This window comes from Falco cherrug, chromosome 5 (genome assembly GCF_023634085.1).
Source record: "Falco cherrug isolate bFalChe1 chromosome 5, bFalChe1.pri, whole genome shotgun sequence".
Taxonomy (NCBI): Eukaryota; Metazoa; Chordata; class Aves; order Falconiformes; family Falconidae; genus Falco; species Falco cherrug.
Window position 1 is genome coordinate 58,235,827 of NC_073701.1, and position 26,850 is coordinate 58,262,676.

The window sequence follows — 26,850 nt, forward strand, 5'->3', positions numbered from 1 at the left end:
TAGTTTTTAATATATTTTACTGAAGTCATCTTCTGTTTTGGAAACTTCTCTCCCATTTGGTACCAGACATAAACCCCAGATATTCTGTGATGTGAGAACGTCACTTATGTTACCTTACTGTCTTTTCTAGACAAAGGTATTTGAACCAACTTTGAAATACCTCAAGCTGTTTTCATTAAACATATGCTATCAATGCAAAATAGTTCTTGTACATGACAGGTGAAAATGATGTGTGGTGATCTTCAGCCAAGATTCTCCATGTCTCCATGCGTCTGGTCGATTAAGAACAGCAGATCATTACCTGTGCTCAGAAACTGATGTAGTGATATATATAATAATGGTCTTTTATTATCTCCTTCACTTCAGAAAGGTCTGGCTTCACAGTGAGACCAGTTGCTGGATATCTGTCTCCCCGAGATTTTTTAGCTGGCTTAGCGTACAGGGTTTTTCACTGTACTCAGTACATACGACATGGCTCAGATCCTCTCTACACACCAGAACCGTAAGTTCCTACATTTGCTTTAATGCAGAAAAAATACACTCACTAGATTCTTAAAAGACCCAGTTGGATTTGCCAAGATTGAAAAGAGTAACCTTTCTGCAAATGTAAGAATCTGCTTACATCATTGATGACAAAATGCTTTACGTTGGTGAGCCAGAATTTAATTCAAAGGTTTCTTTTGGACTTTTTCCAGGGGTCTTAAATAACTGGATAATTTATATGGTGGGTCAAAAAATTCTGTCTGGATTATATTTCAGTAGAAAATGGAGTTTTCAACTAAACATTTTGAAAAAGTGTCTGAAATTTTATTTTCTGTTGGACAACTAAGGAAAGAAGTTGGAAAAAAAGCCCTGAATCCTCTGAAAAAAAATTGCTTTTCGAATTATGGTCTGGTTTTCTTGTGTCCCCATTTATCTTTTTTGGGCCAGACTCCACAGCTGAACTTCATTTCTCTCTTATACCGCAACGCAAGCAAGTAATGAAGCACCATCCTCTCACTCAGAGCGGTATGAGATATGAAGCCTGTTACAGGGAACATGATAGAAATAAGAGACACTTTGATTATGACTTTCATGGGACAGTATTATATCTTTTCCAAAACAGAATATTGCAAGTTTAGATGAAATATTTTGGCATTTGGTCTCTTGATGAAAAGCAGGGGGAAAAAAAAAAAGATCGAAGTGATTGTAGTTTTTGTCGTGTAATATATATGGTGTGCTCTGTGTAATAATAACAGAACAATACGTGTCAGTTCAGTAATACGGAGGTATTTTTACCAAAGGCATCCATTGATCGTGTAACCACAGGAATGACATTTTTGCAGTGAATCAGTCATCAGGCGGTTAGCATGAAATTGTAGCTGTTGTTTAGTCAGCTTGGACTATTTGAGTGTATTTTATCTTTGCCAAAATTTACACAAAGGATTCGTACATATATACTCAGCTCCGGTCCTGTAAACATTTGGACCCATGCCTAACTTTGATTTCATGAACAGACTGCCAAAACTATGGAGTAATATTTTTGGATATAAAAGAATTACTGGAACTGTGCGTTAAGCTGTATCTCAAAATGCTCTGACGTTATTCCGGCAGGAGTCACCAGGTGGTGCTGTTACACCCTGAGCGACTTTCCCCGCACGTGAACTGGGCAAAGCGTTTGCTGAAATGCTGAGGCTGGTTTTGTCTGTGTGTTTCTTTTGGGAAAGAGGTGGTAAATCCTTGAAGGAATTCACTCATTTCTGTAACCCCTGTAATTGGAACTTTAATCTCTTAAATCTGTAGGCTAATTGCTACAGTCTAAAACCCTGAAAGAAAGGCTTGGATATAGGATGCTGGACCTCTTCTGGTCTGTCTGAAAATACCTAGATATTTCAAAAATAGAAATTATACTTGGGAAGTACCAGGTTTTGCACCAATAATTTCCAATTTTATGGGAAGCCGGTGTCTCAGATTGCAGCAGCTGCCAATGTTCGGCAAAAGAATGGTGACATTTATTAACTTAATACAAACTAGAAGAACAATTTCATCTATTGATAAGGGGTTTACATACAGAACTCTAACAGGAACAAAGGAAGAAACATTTTCCAGGAAACAATTAAGTACATCTGTGCTTTGCTGATGCTGTCTGGTTCCTTGATTTGTATATTTGAGACCCCTGTAGTTTTCAGGATGCTGCTTACATTCAGAATTATGCAGTGTATCATAGCTGATCCTTAGTAGTAATGGCAACTACTTTTTTTCTTACCTTTCTGGTCATGGTGTCTGGAAAGTCACTGTGTAGTAATAATAGTTCAGTTAGAATGAAGATTTTTATTCCTTATTTGGACTGAACTTAAAAATCCAAGTTACAGTCTTAACACCTCTAAATATGACTAACGGGAACTAGATTGTCATTTTCTAATGATGTTACTCTCTTCTTGCAAACCTACCTGTTCACATAAATTAATTAATGTGCTGACTATCAGGAACTCCCTAGGAAAATCTTGAAAACCCGTTTTTAAATGAGGGTTTTTTTTTCATAAGATAGAGCGTATAGTAAGTGTTATCAGAAATGTAGAGTGAAATCCTGGCTTTCTTTTGCAATCAACGGCAGAACTAAATTGACTTGAGTGGGGACAGCTCTTCATCTTCCGCAGTAGCTGCAATGCTCTGAGTTGTGCTGGTTGATATATGGGGCCATAATGAGGTTTGCTGCAGGTCCCTGGCTTGGTGAATGTTGCATTTCAATGATATAAACCCGGTAAAAAGACTCCCTTTGACTTCAGTGGGCTTTCCATCAGATTTAACACCCAGGCTATAGAGCTAGATACAAATTAGAGAGTTCATTTGGTTTGATCTGTATCACTACTATATGCACTATATGCATTTTAAAACATTTCTTCCTGAGTTTCATTATGTTTCTACTACATTCACAGAGCTATATAGATTTCCTCTGCTCTGCTAACTAATTTACTCCAAGAAAAATCTTTTGCTGTGAAAAGTGCATTACAAAAATCTTATTTTCTCTAAGCAATGTGTGAATAAATTAAAGGAACTTAATTATTTTCTGAATAAAACAAACCCAAAGAATCAAGCGAATCAAGCCTTGGTAGTTAAGTGAAGAATTATATTGTTTAGACTATCTGTAAAGGGCCAGACTGGCAGGGAAATCTTAGAGACTCCAGTGACAATCCCAAATGCTGGTTCATGGTTCTGCCTGGAAGTTTTAGTTGTTTGGTGGTTTTTTTCTTTTTTTGTTTGTTTTGGTTTTTTTTTTCTTCATATGCTTTCTGTTTCAAGCTCCCCTCTTTATATGTTCAAAATACTACTTTGCATAGTTTTAATGGAAGAATCTACAAGCTAAAGACATGAATGAAATATCTTCTGCCTCATCATCCTCCTCCCCTTGCCAGGAGAAACAAGTTGGTGGGGCTAGACTTTGTCTGTTCCCATTGTGTCTGCAAGGGTGGAAGTGACACAAAGAGCCTGTGTCCCACTGTAGAACTAAGGATAACGTGTCCTTGCTTATTTGTTTCTGGGAGTTGTGACTTCAGCACAGGAAAATAGAGATACCACAGGTACCAATAGTAGTGATACTGCTGTAGAAGCCCACCTGGAGACAAGTGTGCTTACCTGAAGCCAGGAACTTGAAGCCAATCCCACTCTTATCTTTGCTCGTATTTAAACTACTGATAGGAAGTGTAATGTATCTGGACCAATGCAGTGCAGCATAGGTGAAGTGCTCAGCAATCAGTGTTGATTTCTCCACTGAAGATGAGAACTGCAGTTAGAGCTCTGAACTTCCAGAGAATGGGCTTTGTGGCCCATTTCTGTGTTGGAAGGTGATGGTTGGAAGACGCAGATTCCTCCAGTGGATTGCTTGTCACTGGGAATCCTCTGGGTGTATCTGTCAGACTGCAAATGCCATTTTCCCACTGTCTTTTGTATTGTTAGCAAGCTAAATTTTGCAGAAGATGACAGAATAAATTGTGACTGGAACTGAATTAATTAAAGAAGGGTCATTAACCTTTGATGATTATCCACTCAAGTGATGCAAACCATCTCCTGAACAAAGAGATGGGAATCATGCAGAGCCAGCCAATTTTTCAAGTCTGAGCTCCAGTGAGGAACGAATACTAAGTTATGGGTCTTATGATAGGGAACTTTGGTCATTTTGCCAGATTCAGAGCATCACCAAAGGGGTGTGGAGGTCATAAAAGAGAAGCCTTCTTACCAGCTGCTTTTGAAGAAATTGGGAATTTCTCAGGCTCTGAAAGGACATGCAATGATGTAGAAAAAAGGGAGGAAAGGTCTTTCAGGAGGAAGGACAAGCTTTACTAGGCAGTGGAAAACAAACACAAACAATTTTCCTTATGTAGGTATGATGTCTAATACTGTTCCTTGCCAGCTGTACATATCAAACATGTTTCATGGGTGCTGACTGAAAATATCGGCACACAGTAAACTTGAGCGCTCAGCCTATATTGCTACAACTGCATCACCAGTCAGTGTCCATGGACCATGTTTGTTTTATCATGTCGGGTGCAAGAGTATCTGTTTACCTCCCCAGCCTCTTTGGGAAATCTGTACGTCTTAGAAAGCAAGAGAAATGAGATTTGGTAATTCCTCTGTACTGTTGAATGAATTACTCATATATGAGATTGGCTCAAACTCGTCATGCACAACTTCAGAGCAGTGCTTGTCTCACCAAAAAGTGCCAATATAACATGAGGAAATGTTGTCAGGCATCTGTCAGTGGGGCCATCTGGGCTGAGAAGAGAGACTTGTATGTAACCCTTGAATACTGGAACTATATTTGATACAATTTTGGTGAGGCAATCTAGTAATTTCAAAAATGCTAATCTTAATTTGCATGCATTCAGAAACTACTACCTACTGCTATCTACCTGGGCACAATTGTTGAAGATTTCTTGGTGAAGAGTACTGAGTAAGGAGACTTTAAATTACGTAGAAGGTTGTTTTTCTCTTCATGATTTATATGAAGTGTCAGGTTCTGTGTCTTTTAAAACAAAAATAGTTTATAAAAGACAAATTGGATGATTTTGGATAGAAGGCAGAAAACTTGATGTTTTTTCCCTACCTTTAAAACATTTGTTTACAGCTTGAAAAAAAAAAAAAAGAAAAAAAAAGAAAGTGTCTTTGAAGAGACAAAAGTAAGGGAAATGTCAGATCTGATTTTTAAAGTGAACTTCACTACCAAGTCCATTATTTTCTGTTAGCAAATGCACCAAAACTTTCAGAATTGTTTGAGAGCTTTTGTAGATGATGCATGTGCACTTTCGTTATGTTGGTTAGCAGTTTTTTGTACACTTAGGTCTGCACTTTGTCATGACTAACAATGCACTTACAGGTGTGGACAGCAGTTCTTTTTGAAATGATTTGGGTTCTTTGCTTTTTTTGAAATCTACTTGGTGAAAAGTGGACTGTGTAACAAAAGTACCCAGTAATAACAGTAGAAACTCGAGACTAAATTAGAAATTAAGCATGCAGAAACCTCTGTAAATATTGTCCTGAATTTCTAGTGGCAAGTGGCAAAATGTTTGGTTGTGGAGTTGTACCCAGGTGCGGAAAGGGGAATGGAGAAGAGGAAGGGGGAATGTGTTGGATTTTGAACTTGCTACATGTTCAAAGAAATGCTGAAAACAGTCTTCATGGTACCAAGCCTGGAATACAGCAGTGATCAGGCCCTCCCACTCAGTCTGGAAATGCTGGGGAAATCGTGGAACAGGTGGGGTTAAATGACATATAACCCCTTTAATAGAAGCAAATGTGTATGCTTCTACAGAACAATATACAGGGTACTGCACCATAAAAAACATGTTTCACGGTAGGTGTTTTAAAGTAGCAGTCAGACCCATGTAAAATGGCTTATGTTAAATTAATTATGGAATGATTATGGCATTTATTTCTGTAATGACTCTCTTTTAATTTCCATTCCCTTAGGGATACATGCCATGAACTCTTGGGACATGTGCCTCTACTTGCTGATCCCAAGTTTGCACAGTTTTCACAAGAGATAGGACTTGCTTCACTGGGAGCATCAGATGAAGATGTTCAGAAATTAGCCACTGTGAGTCAAAATCTTTTTGTAGCATGCTCTCTCATCTGTCCTCCTCTTTGGTTGATGAAGTGACATGCATTGTCTTGTTAGAACTGACTGCATTTTCAGGTTGCAGATGACTATGATGTGACACAGACCCTTAGATCACAGAGCTTTAGGTATTTTTCCATTGTTTTTAATAAGACTAAAGCTGAACACACGAGTCTTCGGGTAGTCAGTTTTACTTTTTATATGCAATAACCACCAATTTTCAGGGCTAGCTGAGATGGATGTTGTCTACTTTAAGGTGCTGAAAACAAGTAAGCAAGGTAATCTTGAAAAAAAGCCAGAACATTTTGGTGTGTGCTCTCACCTCTACTTTGTTAGTTCCTCCACAGGTGGCCACTTTGGCTCTTAGCACTGCTGTTTTGCAGTTGTTTACTGAATTGTCGGGTGTGGTGGATTTTGAGAAGATGTTGCATCCTTGCTACTGTTTCTGTTGAGAATACCTAGTTACTAAGCCAAGCCTGTGCAGCGATTTAGAGAGGTCAAGTGCCTCAGCCAGTGGCTGTGAGATGGATTCTATGTTGCATCAAAAGATGCACATGCCAGTAGATAGTGTGAACTGGAAGAGGTTGGGTGTTAAAGATGTAAGATGCTACTGACCACCTGACTGGAGCCTTCTTGGCCCTTTGTGAAGGACTGTTGCGTTGCAGTGAAGGGCCCTGTCAAGTTGCCAGGACTCTCAGCTCCTGCCCACCTGTCAGCCCTGCTGCATTGCCATTTCCAAATAACTGATACGCATCCTTTTGCATCATGACATAGGTTAGTGATCCCTGATCTATACCACTTGCTTTGTTCAGTTGTTTTAACTTACTGTATGCTTCCTTTTGTGGATCCTCTTAAAACTAATGCTGCAAATAATTTAAGGAATTATATTGTATTAAAAAACAACCCCATATTTAAATATTTTGTCTCATGAAAAATTCCGTGAGATCCAGCAGAAGAATTGGTTATTTTAAAACTTATCCAGCATACTACTGCTTTTCTGCAAAAGAAGTGCAGTGGGGGTTTAAAGGGTTGGAAATAACATGGAAATAACATGTTGAAGGTAGGTTCAAACCAGGTTCAATTAAACTGTAATAGTTTTGATGCCCTGGCTTAGCAGCGGCTTAGAGTCCCATCTGCTGAAAAAGGTGTTTGTACACATCCGTTTGATTTTAATTCTGTAGCCCTGCAGAGGAGGCTACTGAATTTATTTAGTCAAACCAGCCTCACTCCTTAGACTGGCTCAATGTCTTACTTACGGCCAGTTCCTCTCACATGCTTCAGGGTATGTGCGTTCCTTGATTTTCTAGTAGATGTCTACTGAGAAGAAACTGTTGTTTGTACAGAGGAATCGTGAACATTGTGTGTCTGTTTGCACATTTGCTGGGAAGGCACTTAGCAGGAAGCAGACCTACCTTGTCATGACCTGCAGCCTCAAGAGAAACTACCTAACTGGCTGTCCCTGTAGGTACTTCGAGAAAAGCAGTATGGCCAAGTCTTTCACCCAACATAACCTTGGATGACATGGGCCTGTTGCAGAGGACAGTGTTGGCACTGATCTGTTTGAGGAGAGATATTAAAGTGACCTCTGAATATTATATAAAACGCTTTTACTCATCCCCCTCACAGAAGTTCCCAGTTATGACTGACTGTGTCATCTGAACAGTGAGTTGCTCCTGAATCACAAAGCCAAAAATAAGACAGCTGAATCACTTTCCCTTATCACACTGAGAATTTGATATCTGAGTCAAACTTGATTTCTCCTCCCATGCTTGAAATAGCTCTTTCAGGTGGAAGAGACATTTAGAGAGAAACTTCAGGTAGCCCAGGTGGTGTTATTTTTTGTAGAAGCACAATGAGTGGCTGTACTCCCCTGGGGCAGGTGCTTGACAAATACAGAGATGTTACTTGCCCTAAAATTTGCAATGTAAACAGTCAACTTGAGAGCAAGTAGAAAGAACATCTCTCAGCAGTGAGGGTGAGGAGGCCAAGAAATTCATTCAGCTGGGCACCAAATGTCACCTGAGGTGCTATTAACTGACTTCTGCAACATTCGGTCCCATTTCCATCCTAGAAAAAAACAGAGACGCAGTGAGCTGAGAAATGCCAGCCAAGAGTCTTAACACAGAAAAGCAGTGCAGGTTCCATTGAGGCAACTTCAAAGTAAATAAACAAATGAATGGAGAGAGAACATGCATATTAATGAGCTCGAAGCAATATGCCCAAAGCAAGCTTGCCATTAACACGACCTGTTTCAAAAGATAGTGACATTAACAGCTGAGCCGTTACAGGGAGGACAATGGCTTTAGGAAGAGAGGAAAACGCCTCTTAGGGATTCAGACCAGAAAGGGAAGGATTATTACAGGTGATTTTGTAATCTTTTGTTCCATTCTGCTCTCAAAAACCACCATTTATTTGCCTTGATAGATCTACTCTTTGTGCCCCACCAGTCCTGAACTGCAAGGGAAATGTGCTGATGTTTATGTCCCTGCAGAGCTGACACAGTAGATGTTGAGCAAGCTGGAGCCTGGTCCCTGGGCAGACTACAAGTGTTTGTTAAATTGCAATTAGTCACATCTGTGCAGCCCCACTGAGAGCAGGGATTAAGTAGGAGAGCATTGCAGAGGCCCTGGTGCTGGCCAGCTGGAGGGAGCAGGGCAGCTGCAGCGGAAGAGGGCTGAAAAGAAAGGATGAGAGCTCTCCTCATCTTCTTGTTTGAGTCTGGTAGTCAGATGGGGGCAAGAAGAAAGGAATCACTTTTGCTTCTTTTTAACCTTAATCATTCTTACCATGAGAGAGGAATATTGAAAGAGCCAAAAGACTGTCTTTGCAGTGTTTTTTTGAGAGTTGTACAATGTTTTAGGTCAGTAAGAAAGAGGAAAGATAAAAAAGCCAAGTGACTGAGAGATATATTACTGAAACAAAACAAAATATTTGCACAATCCACTTTTTTTGCTTGTAGTAAGGTATGATGTGGTGACTGTATGAGGAAATACAATATTGGCTGTGCATATCTGGGTGCTAATTATTATCATCGTCATCACTAATGTCTTGTGCTACTCTGTGTGACTTTCTAAACTGAGTTGATTTTTCAAGCATGCCTGGTCTTTCTACTTTCACATAGTATGAAAATAAACAAAGGCAGTCTTCTGCTTACTTATCAAACCGTAAGATGTAGGGAGCTCTTGACATGAGGTGTTTCAACTAATGCATATATCATTTACAACATGTTTAACAGCACATAATGTAAGGTTTTGTCAGGAAAATTGTACAAAAAATATACCTCGGTTTACATTTCAGTATTACCTTGTAATTTGTGGACTTGGGAGCCAGAGAGCAGCTGTCTTTGTAAAGCTTCAAGTTAATAAGCAGGATCCTGTCTCTCTTGCTAATGGCAAAAATGTCTCCTAGCTCCTGCCAAGTTGTTTCAGCACAGCTCAGGTTGCCCCTTCGTGATGCAGTAGGTATAGGATGTGTTTGTGAATATAAAATTTGGTAGGGCACATTAACTGGTGGTGGTTCAGAAAAGAGGTTAGCAGAGTGTCTTTGTATGCAGTTTCCCACCAAATCTTTCCACCCAAGAATTTGGTCATTAGGGCCTAATTAGCTGCACGAGTTTTTTCCCCAGTTGTTTCTTACTGGAAGTTACGTTTAAACCTCCTGTTGTCTACAACTGTAAAATTATCACCTTTTCATCCTTCTTGATAAAATTTGCTCTGGTATTTTAACAGAATGGGACAGCAGAAATTGAGAAATTTCTCTTGCTTTTGCTATCCTTTATGTGGAAAACCACAGTAGTGAATTGCTTCTGAATTTGAAGGAATTGTGTGTGATGAGGCCTTGTAAGTGTATTTCAGGCTTGTTATGAATATAAATGTTTTACCTTGCACGGATGATGACTGAGGCCAATGGTTTATTTCTAAAGATCACTTTAATTTATCTGCGTATGTTCCACAAACAAAATATTGTAAAGATATATGCTGGGACAAAAAACAACGTTCAGAACCACTTCTCTGGGAGAAGTCAGTGGTAATTCCTGTAAGTTTACTTGCTTGTCTTCCCTCATGATCTATGTTATCTGGTCTTGTTAGCTTCATTCTGGATCTTCTCCCATGCTGAGCAACTGACACATAATTCAGGACAATTACACATTATGTTTGCTGAGGAGATAACCAGAATGGAAGAAGCAGGAGCATTGTAGATAAAGATGGAGTTGCATTTGGTAACTCAGAGTAGATACAGCGTTCATGGTCTCACTAGACGGAGCAGACTATTGCAGTCTCTCATCTTCACAAACAAATTTCCCAGAGGGGCTATTTGATAGTGCTAAGCCATAAGTACAATTTGTGAACTGGATTACTGTCTTCCTCCATGAATGAACAAATGGAATAGAGAAGAAAACTATGAAAATATTTGAGATTTTAAACATTGCCACTGTGCATCTGAAAAATCAAAACTACTTGCATGTCTCTTATTTATAGTTGCAAAATGATAGACAGTGAACTAACCACTGTTGTCTGTGATCAGCTCTGCTGCTGAAGCTATTCTGCCATATAAAAATAATTATGTATTGGCCAACTGAAACCTGGTGTTATAGCCCAAGAGCTATGGCAGGTGCTGAACATATTGGAGTTTAACATTCAAATCTTTGCTCAGTCTTTTTCCTGTATCCCGATCGCATGCTATGATAGTGTGACGAATGCAAAGAGGGAGCACAGTGAGTACCTTAAGTCCAGTGGTGACATAATGGAGTTTCTTGCCAAGGCATCACTTCCAGTTCCACCTGTAGAATGAATAAAGGAGCTGCAGCGTGAAGAGCTGGGAGGGAATATGATTTAAAAACTGCTTGAGTGAATTTTGATGGACTTCTGGGAAACATATGAAATGATTCTGGTTTGGGATTTGTGTCACTTAGGGAAGATGAACCCATTCCCAGGGTAAAAAGCTGGGACTATAAAACTGAAATCAGGTAGGATAGATCACTATAGCCAGACATTGTTCTGCCACACAGCGTGAGACTGGAAATACTGTGATCCATATTGTTTATCAGTAGATAGCCTGGGCTGTGTTTCTGTTCCTGACTTTGACCAGGCAAAACCACCCACATGCAGATGTATTTGGAAATTGCCCCAGTGCAAAAGCTGAAACTGATACAAGAAGCAGAAGAGAAAGCTGCTAAAACCTTGTAGCTTTCTTAATCATTACGAAGTCATACAGGTCTGTCTGAATCAGGTGAGAAAGATCACTTACTGACGGATTACTTTGATTGGTGTGGTGCTGCTGGGCATGCAGACTGTTTCTCTAAAAGCATCCCCTAATTTGTGGGTTTGCTCTGCGTGATGTTCTAAAGGAATTAATAATAAGTAATGTTCTCCATTTTTTAAGGGATTCTTTCAGCAATAGTTTTTCATGAAGTAGCAGAAGCACCGATGTCAAGTCCTTCCTACAGTATACGTAATCAAATAGATGAGCAGGAAAGACAGTACATGTATCACAGAACAGGACTAAAGGGGAAAAAACCTTGTAGATTTCAGGGATCAATATTTAATATTTTGGAATACTGCAGTGTTTCCCCTGCAGTGCATTTTCACGATCATCACATCAGAGGTTCACGGCACAAGAACAAGACGTCAGCAGTGACACCTAGCTAGCTTTGTAGCTCAAACCAAATAGCTCTGAAATACAAAAAATAAGCTAGCACTCTGAAGAAGTTACTACAAGGAGAATTTGAAGAGTTCTGTTTCTGAAATGGGAGCAAATGCTTGATGTTTTCTGCAGGAATTGTGACACTTTGTTGAGGCCTTTGTTCTGGGTTTGGAGAGAGTTGTGTTTCCAGGTTTGGGTTTGTAGGAATTGTGGTGCTGGTCAGGCCCCATGGCTGATGCCTTGTACCCAAGTGCAGTCATAAACAGCTGCTTAGGGGGATGTAAGAACAGGATAAGCATACCTGATTCTTTTCAAATGTTTTCAAAGTTTCTGGCCACTCAGAAACTCAGGGAACTCTTGAGCCGAATGTGGTTTCTACATATTTAATTATCCTGAATGGATTTCTGTCCAGGAACAGCTGTTTGTCTTTGAAGACATGTAAATTTTCAGTATCTGCAGTAACTTTGGCAAAGAACTTTATGACTCAACTATTCACTGTCTGGTGAACTATCCCCTTCTGTTGTTTTTAACTTGATTCCTACTAGCCTTTTTGTATTTGAGAAGAGAATGATCAAGTCATCCCTGCATGCTTTCTCTATGCCATCATGATTTTACAGAACTGTTTCATTTTCTCCCTTAGTTGTCTCTTCTGGATTGAAAAGCAGTCATTTGTTTAGTTGTCATGTAGAAGATGCTCTGTAACTTTAAGCATGTTATTACTTCCCTGAATCCTTTCCACTTTTCCAGCTAGAACTGGAAAAGAGAGAGGGTTGGGGAGTCGGGGAAGTGAGCAGTTCAGACCCTAATCTGAGTTTTGGTTAAGAGCAGCCCTGTGAAGTTAAGTCAGTTTTGGATGTGCTTCTGTAGAAGTGGAAGACTTTTGTGTGGCAGGAAGAATGGACCTGATGTTGCAGAGCTGAAATGGTTTGCTGCTTAGGGATGGGAGGAATGAGCTGCATGCAGGAGGGAAGTAGGATTCAGCGGATTCATCTTTATCAACCAGCATCACTATTCAAGGATACGTCTCTGCAGTTTCTGATCAGCAGAAGGTAAAAAGGCGTGATTCAGATCTGCAAATTCTTCAGTGGGATGGGAAAAGTAATTTAGATGGTGGAGAAATCAAGTGTCAGCCACTGCAGTGAAGTTGGGGAGCTGGGCTACTGGTGTTGGAATTGTGGTGGGTTGTTCTTTCATTTGTGAAGGGTGGTATAAAATACTGGTTTGCAAAACATTTTTAAATACAGACCTCCTACTTTAACTAGTTCTGGGCTAAGTAGGTACCTCAACATATGACATGTTACATCTAAAACGGAAACATTTTGTGCTTTGTACTGTATCACTCAAAGTTAAAATGTGAAGGAGGGTTCACCTCTGGCTATGAGGGTGCCCAGCTGGTCAGGTCAGTGACCCGCTTCTTGAGAGGATCTCAGATTGCTCTAATGGACAAAATTTTGGACTCATGAGTAATTAGAAATAGTGTTGTTTTATAACATGCTTGTACATTTGTGTGCTTGGGCCCAACCCTGTAATGAGGAAGCTAGATGCAAGAGAGAACTAATTTGACTTAATTAGGAGCAGGGAAAGAATTAGAAATTTTGCTGTAGAAATAATATAGCTCCTTTTAGACAGGATGCGATTTATGAAGATCAAGCCCTAAGCAGTTAGAAACGCTAAAGAAAAAGCCTCTAATAAAACAACAAATTACAGCCAGACACTGGATTTATTTTTATTTCTTATAGCATTATGTTTCCATAATGCTATGTGGATTAGATCATAATCTGTGAGGTTACTGAACTGCAAATGCAAATTTACATGCACACGAGTAATACATCTTGACATATAGGTTAACAAGAGAATGGTACAAATTTCACACAGCACTGGCTTGCTAATTACGTTTGTTTATTTTCAGAAGCAACTTCATTTTCATTAAGAAATTGCAGATTCTGCAATAGTAATCTTTGCTGGTAGTTCAATAGCTCACACTCTGAACATTTGCTCTGCTACAACAGTAATGAAAGTGAGCCTCAAAAAAAGAGCTCAGGAAGAATTTGTGCAATTTAGGAGTGCATGCAAGTAGCAAGGATCTACCATTTTGTTGTTGGATCCAGTTGAGATAGGTAGAGGAATAGGTGGAAGGAGTCTATGAATATTGATAAGAGTTTTTTGCATATTTGTTTTCTCTTTTGACTTAGAGTAGGAAATCTATTAGCAAAAAGGTATAAAGTATCTTACAGAACATACGTAACTGGGTCAAAATAAAGGACCCAGCGTAAGCTTCCAGTGAACAACAATAGCACAAGCATTTTGGGTAATAAATACAAACAAAGCACATAAGTTACAGGACTAAAGGTTTAAATAAAGACAGTGGGGGAAAAAAGCAGTAGAAGAAAGGTTTGGAATGTATTGCTACTGCTGTTGCTGACTGCCTCTGTGTTTTCACTGATATTTTGAAGGAAAGAGATAATCCTAGGCTCTGTGTAGGTATCATTCATACTGACACTACTACATTTATTTTTCTTTGGTTGTAGCACATACATGTGAAACTCACTTGTAAAATGCATTCATGTATAGTCCAGAGCTGTGGGGGTCTTAAGCTGCTAAAGTTTTATTTGTGTACTGCAGTATGTCCCATACTATGTTAGGAAGTATTCTCAGGGGGATATATAGGTGTCAAAGCAAACTAACGAAGTACATTTTATAATGCCACTTGCTTTTTCTGTTGTGTTTGTTTACATACTGAAATCTGTAAGATTCTGTAACATAGAGTAGTAACTGAGTCATTTGTACAAGACACGGAGATCCTCTGCCAGCAGCACACATTTTTGAAGTGAGGGAGTTCAGCACATGGAAACTCATTTCAGCCATGTCTAGTTCTCACTTAGGACCGAGGGAATGTCTGTGCTGTGGGTGCACAGGTGGAGGAGCTGGCTTTATCCATGCTTTCCATGGAGCCAGAGCGGCTGAGGAGTGATGTACAAAAAACCTGCAGGTGGGGTTCCCTTGGGAGCAGCTCCCTGAATGCAGCTGCTTGCTTATCTGGCTGGGACCTGCAGTGCTGTTGGGGTGGACCAGCTCCAGGTTCCCCTTGCTCAGGGATCTGTGCTCCCTGCTGCGCTGCACAGTGCGACCATGGCTGCAACCCTGCACATCTGTTTTCCTTTTGAGGGTTGGTGGATGCATCAGGAGAAGAAAGCCAAGAGATTCTGCTTTCAGGCAGAAACCAAACCAATTATGTGTAATAAAGTCCTCAAACCACGCACTTACCTTGGTATTGTCTGGAATATTTCAGTGAATAATTTTGCTTCCAGAAGGGACATTCATACATGTAGCTGCTATGCATAAGCCAAATACCATCTTATGGACAGAGTCTTAAAATTAATATCTGTACAGAACTGAAAAGATTCTGTGCACTAATCTGAATTGTTTTAAATACTGGCTCAAGGACTGAGCATACCACATGTGTTCAGTCTAATTCTCTCACCCAGCATGTTCCTGGGTATTTTCTTTGTATACACAGATTAAACTATGGAAGTAAGACAAAATATGGCTGGTATCCATAAAGAGCTGACTATGCCTAGGGCTTAATTGCTTAAATGCTGCATCTTTGGAAGTGGTTCTTGTGCCTGTCATCATCTTTCTATCAGATGGCATCAAAGTGCTGGATGGAATATGGTCCCATAAATTTTTAACTGAGATATTTTTGGGTGATCTACCATAATGATTTTGTAAATATAGCTTAATTATATATTTATAGGTCCAACAGAAGGCTAAGGAGAGGTTTGCCATTGCTTTCAATGAGTTTAGGTCTGTGAGCTAAATACTACCTTCATTTCCATGTATAGTCTCCTAAAAGTCAATAGGGTTGTATACGTCCAAATGACAGTAGGATTTGTTGCTGTAAAATTAATGTTAGTAATTTACTTGCCAAAACCTGTTATTTAGGAATACAGGGTTTTGCAGGGGAAGAATCGACTCCAGAGGACACATGATTTTGCCGGTGTGTCTCTGTCCAAACCAAGCTTACATGGTACAGCATGCAAGCAACTCCGTTAGCTACTTCTTAGAGCTGACAGGCCTTCTGATGTTATTGTATATAGGGGTTTTTATTTGTTGGCAATCTTGGAAGGTTAAAGCAAATGCTCTAAATCTGAGAGCGTTGTTGAAGTAAAAAAAATAAGTTTACAGAGAAGGGCCTTGTGTCTGTTAATTTGGGTTGGTTTTGGTTTGATTCCAGTTATGGCTGAAGTTGTCGCAGCGCAAGGTCAACAGAAGGTGAATGTGATGGCACTGTTTCAGGCACACTTTGAACACCCCCACCCTGCCTCCAGGCTGTTTGTTAGATTCAAGCTTGGTTTGGGATTTTGCTTTTGCATAAGAAAAAGCATTAGCGTGGACAGGATAACCTTGTTTCTGTTAGCATCTGTCAGTTTTATATTTTCTGTAGATGATAGAGAACTTTCTATAGATCATCATTATGGCATTGATAAAGAAGGTATCTTCTAATAGCGCTAGATAAAGCATTTTGAACTCGGAGCTTTTTCAAGACATGCTGGAAAGAGTGGGTACTCCCAGACTATACTTCTTTCCCTATAAAACATATTACTCTTTTTCTAAGGGTCTTTCTTCCCTCCCTTGAATCAGTAGGCTGTATTTGTTACCATTATATAGTTTGACTATATAAAAGTGTCTAAAATTATAGTTTACAAGATGTTTTACATTTCTGAAATGTAAACACCTTTACAGGATTAATTTTTCAACTTTGAATAAACATATTGGCTTATGAGCAGATCCATATGATACACCTGCAGTGAATTTAGGACCTATAAGAGCGCAGAAGTCTTGCATATCAGTGGGAGCCTGATCACTAGTGACCATTTCAGAGTGATCTGCATGTTTGGTAAGTCACTCCTAGACCACAGCCACTGTAAATCCCTTGGACTTCAGTATAGTGAAAAGCTGCAATCTCCCTGCTCACAGGTACTTGCTCAAGTGTAACCTTTTTGCACCTTGCTGAATACATGATTTGCTGTTTACAGGCTTCTGGCAGGTAACTCAATGGTGACTCAGTTGACTACTCTGGTTATGATAGATTCATTTTACATGCCCTTACTGCTGAAAATCAGGGAGCTACAAGGAGGTGCTCTACTATGCTTGAAAAAGATGTTGTTTGGGGCTGTGAAAAACATCTTCAATTTGGATATATTTTTAGTAGCAAAATTAATAGATATTTAAAATTCCCTGAGCTCCTTTTTTTCTTTTGATCTGCCTGTCAGCTTGACATGAATAGAACTTAAACTTTTGTGCTGATGCCTGCTATCTTTTTTTTTGGGGCTTTTTGAAAGGCAGGTTAAGCAAATGCATTAAGAGCCACAAAAGCTTTTGGGAGTCCCTTTGCATTTATGTGATTAAAAGAACATTGAGTTCAAGTGTAGTGTTGCTGTTGGAAACGGTGATGTTTGAAAACAAGTCATAGCTATTAAATCAGTTTTCAGTAAATAAATGCAAGAAGTTAATTTTATTTTTTAAATGTTTTGAAAATTAGTGTGGATGCTGTAATTTTTCAAATGAAGTCCTAGCCTTTTTTTGCTCCTCAAAAATAAATTTGAAATGGATATGACTCTAAAGAAATAGTGCATTTTTTCCTTGAAATAAGAATTTTAAAGCTTGACTGGCCAGTTGTCCCTGTCTCTTCAATGTGTTTCTGCCCCCACAATTTCAAGGCTTGCAGAAGTTCTGAGATCCTTCCAGCCCCAGGAGGCTGCTCCCCTTTCTGGAGATATGACTTCCCCTCATTAGCAGATCATTAGGACTTTTGCTGCTGATCATGTACACAAGAACCTCATACCCCTCCTCGGCTAAAATGCCATGGGAGGCTCCCTGGCTCTTCTGCTTCACTCCCTGCAGTGCAGTTGCCATATGCAGTAAGTGGCCTGGCAGTTAGGGGGTGGATGGCCTGCTCCAGGGAATGGCATCTTGAGAAGCACTACATGTGCCTGGTGCCAGGGGAATGCCTGTTAGGGAGGACACTGGGGGTCTGTCTCTGGGCTGGCCAAGGATAGTTATTAACGAGACCTTGCAGCCTGCAGTAATGAATTCTGACAGCGGACTGGCAAAGGGCAGTGATTCAGGAAACCTGCTTATAACATGAGGATTACCTGTACTGTGATTTGTTGCTGCACCTTGCTTCTTATTAATCTGTGGATTTGCCTTACCAGTCTATCAAAAGCTTCTCCCAGGATAAATGGCAGAGACTCTGGTGCCAGTTTTTCCCTTATGAAGTTTTCTCAGAGCACTGCAGCGCATTCAAAAGGACAGACTCTGCCTCCCCAGCCTCAAAAGGTTTTCTTGGTATTTCAGGACGTGTTGGAACTTTATGCCTTCTCTTCGGAGTCTCCTTCTTAGCATCCTTGCTGGGGAGTGGAGGTTGGCCTTTTTAGAGAAGGGGAAACTATGGTGGACCAGCGCTGATGTCTACAGGTTACTGTGGGAAACAGGTCCTGAAGGCTGGGCTAGGCTTTTGTAGAGATGCTTGGCTCTGGATGCCAGAGGAAGAAAAGTGCCTGAAGTTCTTCTTGTCTGTTCTCTGGGTATTCTTCTAAGCAATGCAGTTCACAGTTAGAGAAACAGTCGAGGGTCAATGACTCCCCATGAAATGGGAGTGCTGTCAGGCAAAGAACAACTAAATGATCTCCTGTATGTCTATTTGTTCCATGTTCTGCTCTTGTGTGGCTCATGCCAGCCTGTCAGTGTTCAATTCCCTGGCCCTCTGCTGGAGGAGTCATACTCTCCAAGCTGTAGCATAAGCCACGAGGCTGAGGGAGCACTTCTGGGGTGCCAGACCTTGCCCATGTAGTATATAAACTCAGGACTGTTCTTGCTTTGATAGGTTTTGTTAACACAAAGTCCTCGTTTGAAAGAGTAGCAGAACAAGGATCTGGAAAACAGGAATGGTAGAGCCCTAAAGACAGTCCCTGCTTGCAGCATGTGAATTGTGAATGATCATGGTGGATCAAGTGTGTGACATTGGTCAGCACAGACTGAAGACTCTGGCTGGACAGCAGCGACATATGTTTACCTGTTTACCTTGCCCCCCCCCCCCCCCCCCTTTTAGTTTGGCTTTCAGAGGACCCCATCTCTTGGAGTCCTAGCTAACATATCAAAAGACCTGACTGTGCCTCTTATGTTAACTGTGTGAAATCTCTAGATAGCTGAAATTTGCGGCAACAGCTTGAAAAAGAAATGAGCAAATATTCACTTCAGCTACCATAGGGAGCGCTGAACGTGAACTCACATTACATGTTGTAAAATAAAGTGGAAAGGGAATGGCTCATTATTGCACATCATTTGTTCTTAATAACTCCATATGAAATTAATAAACCTTAAAACCCCAGGTTTTAGAAGTTGTTCGAGATAAGAATCATATGATAGGGAAGGGGAAATAGGAAGGGTAAAGCATTAGGGCTTTAATGCATTATGTTTAACAAATGATCTAAGCAGCAGTTTGTAATTTCAGTGGTTTCATCTCCTTAGCTGTATATTAAGCTTCAGCATTATTAATTATGTTGAAAAAACTAGGAGTTCTTCCTCTGACAGTGTTGGGGAAGTTGAGGCAGGTGTGCTTTTGTGGGACTGATTTTTTGCATCATCTCTGTGACCACTAGCTTTGGTGGAGGTGAATTGCTGCCTTGCCAGGAAACACCAGCGTTCTACAAAGAGTTTTTGCTTAAGTATTGAGGTTCCTGATTCTGCATCTCCAAAGGTCTCCAAGGTTTTCAACTGAGATAAAATGAGAGGCACTGACAGACATCATCTTTGTGCAGAGCAGGCCTAAATTCAGATTATTTAGGAGTAATTAAAATATGAAGCGGGATATCCAGTGGCTCCAAATCTGTGGGGACTAACTTCTTTTGGAGTGGCAGCAGCAGAAAGATCCCAGAAGTGCTTCATCCTCCATTCTCTCTGCCTGCTCTTCATAGTAGCAAGAGGGCCTCCTTCATGTGAGAATCAACAACAGAAAGACACATTCTCTCAAGAGACACAAGGGTTTTAGTAGGGATGGATGTCCTTCAGCTCTTGTTCCAGAAGATGCAGAGCACCTGCAAGGTAGGCAACTGGCATACACATTGTCTCGTCTTGGCTGAGGTCCCTGCTGTTGGAGGTATGGAGTTACCTCCTTACTGATACCACTGAAGCATTATGTTGCTTGAGGTACGTTTTCTGCTTCCTTACAAACTCATGATGATAATTTTATTTGGGTTACTGTTATGAGTTTCTCTCTTCAGAAACTTCTGAAAAAAGAAATGTAATTTTGAAGTATTCACAAGGGGTTAATGCCCCCAGTGCTCACTATAGTGTGTACTTTGAGTATGTCAAGCCTCTGCATGAGGTATTTTTTGATTTTTTTAGAGAAATTTGCATGTAGTGATACTGTGTACTATGGCTGACAACAGAAATGCTAAGGCTGGTCTGTGTCTATCCCCAAGTGCTAGTGAGTGGCACCAAATCTGCTCAGACTTCTGTTTATAAAGAGGTTGTTCCAAGCATTCACCCTTAGTGAAAGGTCTGAATGCAAATCAGTCACATGAGCGGAAAAGGAGAATATTGTTAAAGATATACACTTTGAGATCCCTGAAGGGAACCTCATTTCAGTGAGCCTAAATACATTCCGAAGTGGCAGACTAAACAAAATACTTCAAGAAGATAACTGAAAAATTAAACTTTTTCTTCTTATTTAGAAATGCTGTTGACTGTGACCAGGGTCACTGCATTTGCTGGATGTAGACGAATCATCTATAATGAAAGATTTAGCCATTGAATTTTACTTCTTTTCTGCTTTTGATCTATTCACAAGCTCATCAGGAGATTTATTTGTTGTTCAAAAATCTCCCGGCATTTCTACTCAATAATGTTCCCACATGAATAGCTGTCAAATAGCCAGTATTGCTTGATGTCTGGACTCTAACATTGGGCTCTACTGGCTAGTTGCCTGGGTTACCTGCGTTATATCTATCTGTTTCTTGTAGTGGAGCATTCCTGATACTACTGAACAGACTTTGAATTTTGAATAATTCAGTCAAATGTGAAATGCCAGTTGTTTTTTGGTGCCTATTGATGTCTTTGAGACCGAAAAATAAGCAACTGTTCACAAATTTATTTGCATTAGCTCTGAATGAAGAAAGAAAGCACAAATGGGAGTCTCTAATATCTCTGAATCAACATTTGCTTGCAATTTGAGCAACTTTCATGGGGGAAAGAAAACACCTTTACTTCATTGATTCTTAGGACTAATTTCTAACAATGGGATTTTTCAAAGTCTTTCAGTTGTATATAACTATTCTCTTAGGAGAAAATTAGAACTATATGAGAGATTTAATCTCTAGGTGAATCATTTTAGAGCTAAAATATCAAAGGTTTCTTCTAAAATAAAGCAATTAATCTTTGCATATTCTGAACATATCACGTGCATCTGAATTAAGAGCGGGCTATTCAAACAATTTAAATCCAGTAGAAAGAACGTAAAGATGTCTTCTTAAGGATATTTATTTGGCACTGGTCTGGCAAGTATTTACACACATTAGTAGTTGTATGGTCTTCATGGCAATTGTATATATATATATATCTATATATATATACACACACACGCACATACACACAATTTTATATATATATAATATATATTGTGTATATATATATATAAAGTAATTGTTTGTGCTACTACAAATGGGCTGCAGCCGTATCCCATTAGCAATTCCTGTAGTGGTGAATATTCCTGTCCATGTGCTAGGGCTGCAGTCATGCAGTTACTCAGTCTCTCCTTCTTCCCCCTTGCAACAGGGAGTGCAAGTGAATCGGCTCTTGACATGGCTGGTGTTCTCAGGACTTGTCCTGACAACATCTTTACAAGGTACTTCTAGAGAACAGATAAAATCTCATGTTATACATCATGCTGAAAATTGCCAAGTGAACACAAATATCAGTGTCTAAGCTATACCATAAGAAAGCTAAGTGAAGTATAATGGCTTGAAAGGCCTCTTTATGGCCAAGTCAGATTCTGAAGTACTGACTTTGTGACATTAGCACCCAACACCCTGCACTAGCTCTTTGCGCAGATCCCAGGAGGGAGACATCCAAATGCAAGATGATGTGATGTGAGGAGTGATTTTCAAAGCCTTAGAAACCAGTCAGATGGGGAGTGTTGAGCTTATCACACCTTTTTTCCTGCCTTTGAAAATTTGTAAACAACCTTGAATAACAATTGGGGTTTTTTTGATAGCTGTCACAGCTGTTGCTGATTTTTTCTTTTTCTTTTTGGTAGTCCAGTTTATGATGCAGGACAGTACCTGAACATGAAGAATAGACAATTGTGTTTACCCTGGAGACCAGGTGCCAGGGCTTGATCTGTTCTGTATCTTTCCTGTCAATAGTATGGCAAGTGATCTGACTCTTACAATTGTACGTATACTGGACGCACCAGCTACCCCGGTATCTTGCCTCTGACACTGGCAAATGGCAGATTTCTGGAGGACAGTATAGGTCTAAAGCCATACAGTGGTGATATTTTCCTGGTGTACTGCTTTAGTTGCTGATGACTTTTTGATTTAGGGACTCTGAAGGAAGAGATCTGCTGTATTAGTACCTAATAGCCCTTAATAGCATTTTCTTCCATAGGTATGTTTAACAATTTTTGAATCCACGTAGACAGTTCATAAGCATGACTGTAAAGTACATTTTGTGTACTTTTGGTAAATAAGAGAAATAAACTAAAATTGTATCGTACACGGTCCTGTGCTCTTGTCACAGTCTTGACCATTACACTGATGTCTCTTGGCTTTAAAATTATTTTTAACCCTTCATTTGTCACTTCAGTTCTTCATCTTATTTTGCTGATTTGGCTAACAGACCAGCATTTTAGTGGAAGGCTCTTCAAGAACTACAGAATTTATACAACACAGAAAACACCTTTCCGACTTCAAGAGCCTACCTATATGTTGTAGCAAAGCCAAAGATGCGGTGGAACCGGAAGTAAAGAGAGATGACAGGATATTGCTGTAGCTTGTAGAGGAGCCACACGCCTGGGGCTGCAGGCTGGGGAGTATGCCCCAGAGCGGTCCAAGATCTGAAATCAGAACGTGAGAGCCTGCCTGCCCCTATTTGTGCTTGCATTCACCAGCCTACAGGTAATGACAATGTAATAATCAGCTATTTGCCTTCAGGTGAGGCTTTAAAAAAAAATTATTCATCTGAACAACGATTTTTTTGTTCAGTCATTCCCACTCCAGTGCAGTTATCCTGTATATACTACAGTATCCCAGTCTGTGCAGTTTGCCATACAAAGAGAAGCCTACAGCGGGTATTGATGCGTCTGCGTCTGGTCCATGAAAAGTGTCTCTATGCAGTTAGTATTTAACCTCCTTATCAGTATACCTTGATGCTTGCAGACTTGAAGAGCAGAGCTTGCCAAGGCCTGTGGAGCCTCCTGATGCACCGAGCTGCCCCTGCGTGTCTGTCTGTGCGTGGGGGGGAGGGGGGAGCCGTGTGTAGCTGCCAGGCGATCTGAAGGTGGCAGCATTGGGTGAGCTATCTCATTTTCTTGGCTAAGCGGAGCTCTCTTAAGAATCCCTCTTAAATTGTAGTTGTTGCGTATGGCGAATTTATCAAAAAATCGGCTTTTCATTTGAAGGGCTTTTCTTAATGCTGCAGCTTAATACCACAAGTTAGTAGTAGGCAGATGTATTTTATCATCTGGTCATTTTGTATGTATTTTATTTGAGTTAGTTATACTGAGAGTGCAAGTCTTATCAATATTGAAGACGGGCTGTCATCAGCAAGTGTTGGCTCATAGATATGACTCTCTTTTATAATAGTAACAATTATAATAATTTTTGAGCCTGAGTAAAAAAAAGCTTCGTCTTTGTGTGCTGTCTATCCATCAAGGAGGAAGTGAAATCGAGTTCTCTCTGTCTTGTGAACACCCTCCCCCTGGGCAGCAGGGATTGCTCTCTCCTGTGCCAGTATTAGCTCTCTGCCTCCTGCCCCTTCCTTCCCCATGACTGTGCACCCTCAGGGGAGCGGAGAGCATTTCTCTTTTCTCTCTCCACTGGCCCTATAGATGTCTGAGTGGGCATTCCTCTGGGAGAAGCGTGACATTGGTTTGGTCCTCCTCAGCCTGAGGAAGGTCTACAGTAAAGGTGTCCCACATATGGGGTCAAAGTCATGGTTGCTCTTACAGATCTACAACAGACAAACACCAGACCCTCCATTTTTAGCTGCTGTTGGTTTTAAGATTGCAAATTACTGCAATCACTGTGCTTTATCAGGAGCCCAGTCCTGCTGTGTATGTCAGGGTGTTCATGTTCAGAGCATAAGAATTACTGCCCGATGGGTTCTTTTAAGAGAGTTGAGGGGAAGGGGGCAAATTCAAAGATGTTGGTGGGATTTAAATGTAAAGCTGAGTGGTTCATGCTGACAGTGGCAGCATGTACAGAACCAGGGCTGTAGCCTCCTGAAGGTTTTCCTGGCAAAATATTTAGGTAGGGAAACTAAGTGCCTCCTCTTCTTGGTGATAGGTCTCTCAGCTTCATTCAGCACTCCTGCAGTGATGCCTTTGTCATTTTGTGTACCTGGCTGTTTGTCCTGAGATGTCTTTTTGGAAACCAGCTGTCTTGGCCTTCCTCTAAGTGATGACATCAGCTCATTGCATTTAATGAAAAATTTTATGCTAGCTTGTCTTATCAGAGTCAATAACAAAGCCAGAGGTGGAACTTCAGTTTTTTTGTTTGACAATGTTGTGCTTTCACCTCCTCTTGTGGATATCTGTGCCTTTGACTGCTGTGATGGAATCTGACTCAAAACATTTGAAGTTACTGCAACCTTTCCTTCTTCCCAGCTGACTTAGCAGGATTGGATCAGACACAGGGCTCATGGTTTTTATTACACCCTTCTACATAGTGCCATGCTGCATGAGTCAGTAGCTCTATAGGAAATTTTATAAGAGCCAGAGAAATTAATAATTTCTCGATTTCTAAACATTTGTTGAACTTAAAAGTGCTGCTAATTTCTGCTTTTTTGCATTTAGTAGGATACTCAGCCTGGAAGAGTGGGGGTTTAAGGAGGAAATGGACAAGAATAAAATCATTGTGTTAGGATCCATTCTGAAGTTATTCAGAATAACTTAAGATTTAGTACCAAATACTTGGTCAGTTCTTATTCTAAATTCACATTTCCTGCAAATACATGTAAATCTGTTAAGTTCCGTGGAGTTATGTTCCTTTGAACAAAACCTGAAATTGTCAGATAATGTAATAAACGTGCACACACACACACACACGTATATAGGTAGGGGTATTTTTTTGTAAGTTAGAAAACTTCCTAAAACCCTCCTATGTAGAAATAGTTACTAGCTTAATCTCAACTGTTTGATCTAAGGTTAAAAAGTAATCTTGATTTATCATAGCAAAACCAAACCAAAACTCGGTACCATAGCAGAAGTGATTGTTGTCTTTTGCTGGAGAGAGGGCTATATGTGCTTCTTACGGTCTTCCTAACATTTAACTTTCTTGGCTTGATACAGCAAAGTTACATACAGTACTCTTATGCTGATTTAACACCTTGCTTTCACAGCTTCTCATCAGTTTTGCAGCTCAGATATGTTATCTGATTGAATGGAGACTAAAGAACAATTGTAATGGATTGGTCAAGTGAACTCATTCAACTGGCTGTGTTTTTCTTTCTGTAATTTAAGAAGCCAAGTGGCATGTTAGTTCTTCATTTATGACAGAGTAAGATCTAGTGAAGACTAAGGCATTGGCTCAAGAAGGCTCTTAAGCACATACATGTACGTAAATTCATTCTAACTCAAGACAGCACTTAAATAATGTGCCAGACTTCAAAGTGTCGTCAGCTTGAGCTTAAAGCTGAGTGCTCTGAACTTGATCTCAGAGATCTTCAGAGGTTCCTAGACAGGCAGACCAACTACCGTGAAGGATTTTATTTTAAGGCACCTCATTTATTTCAGAAGGTTTCAAAATCTCTGCAGATTACTATCAGCACCTTTGATACCTAAGTGATCTTGCTTGTCTGTTCCTAGCTGGCTGTTCCTGTGAACTGCCTGGGTGCCCAGAGAAAAAAGCCGGATCTCACATTTTTGTGCAAAGCTCCTTTACTGCAGAACATGACATTTAAAGTACTTATCAGTAATAACATACTTTATCTGAATTTATATTAAAGACATGAAATTCTGAAGAAGAGAGGCAATCGAGTGAATATGGTACCCATCGTCATTGCTGAAGTGCCTGTTTGCAACTACACTATATGTATCTGTATATTTTACAGTGCTATTTTTTCACGATTGAATTTGGCCTTTGCAAGCAAGAAGGACAACTACGTGCTTATGGGGCAGGACTTCTGTCTTCTATTGGTGAATTAAAGGTATGTGCCCTTAAAGCAGAATCTACTTTTGTTTAATCTTAACAAAATAATAGTTGGATGTAAATCTTTTGATTTTCAAATAACAGGTAAAGTTCTTAAGATAAAAAGCTTACTTTCATAATGTGATATTGATCTAAAAGCTTTGTTTGAAATATCACCTGGCACTTGAAGCATGAAATGGATTTGTAAGGCCTGAAGTACCAAAGCAACTATAAAATATAAAATTTATTTCTGTTTGAATTTGCATTTCCTGTAAAAGGAGGCTCGTAGGTTCTAACAGGTAAGGGTGCCTTGGGCTCTGAAAGCTTTCTCTAGAACAGAAGCATATACTTTTAACACACTTTAAAAAATGTTTTGAAATCAGACATGATTCTGTTGTAAGTAATCCAATGTATTTCAATGGATTCGTTATTGATACTAGAAGAACAACATTTATTAAGGTCCTTATTCAGTAGGTTATTGGTATTTAAAATTAAAGAATGCATATAAGCTCATGCTAGACTTGAAGTACATGCCTATATGATAATTCATAGAGCCCTGTCCTTATAAAGGTGAAAGTGTTTAATCTCGCCCAGCTCAAGTAGTTGTAGTGGATCATTTATTGCCTCTCTTTTATGCCTAGAAAACATAGGGAACAAGCAAAAGCTATTTTGTTACAAGTGTAGTGTTTTGGGACATAATACATCTCT

At 39.9% G+C, this 26,850-nt stretch overlaps 1 protein-coding gene across 1 annotated transcript in view; it reads left to right on the forward strand.

The window, feature by feature from the left end:
* Positions 1 to 26,850, forward strand: part of TPH2 (tryptophan hydroxylase 2) — a 54,497-nt gene that overhangs the window by 17,580 nt on the left and 10,067 nt on the right. The window contains exons 7-9 of the mRNA XM_055710551.1: positions 367 to 502; positions 5,944 to 6,070; positions 26,066 to 26,161. Coding sequence (XP_055566526.1) covers positions 367 to 502; positions 5,944 to 6,070; positions 26,066 to 26,161 — 359 coding nt within the window. The remainder of the gene's footprint in view (positions 1 to 366; positions 503 to 5,943; positions 6,071 to 26,065; positions 26,162 to 26,850) is intronic.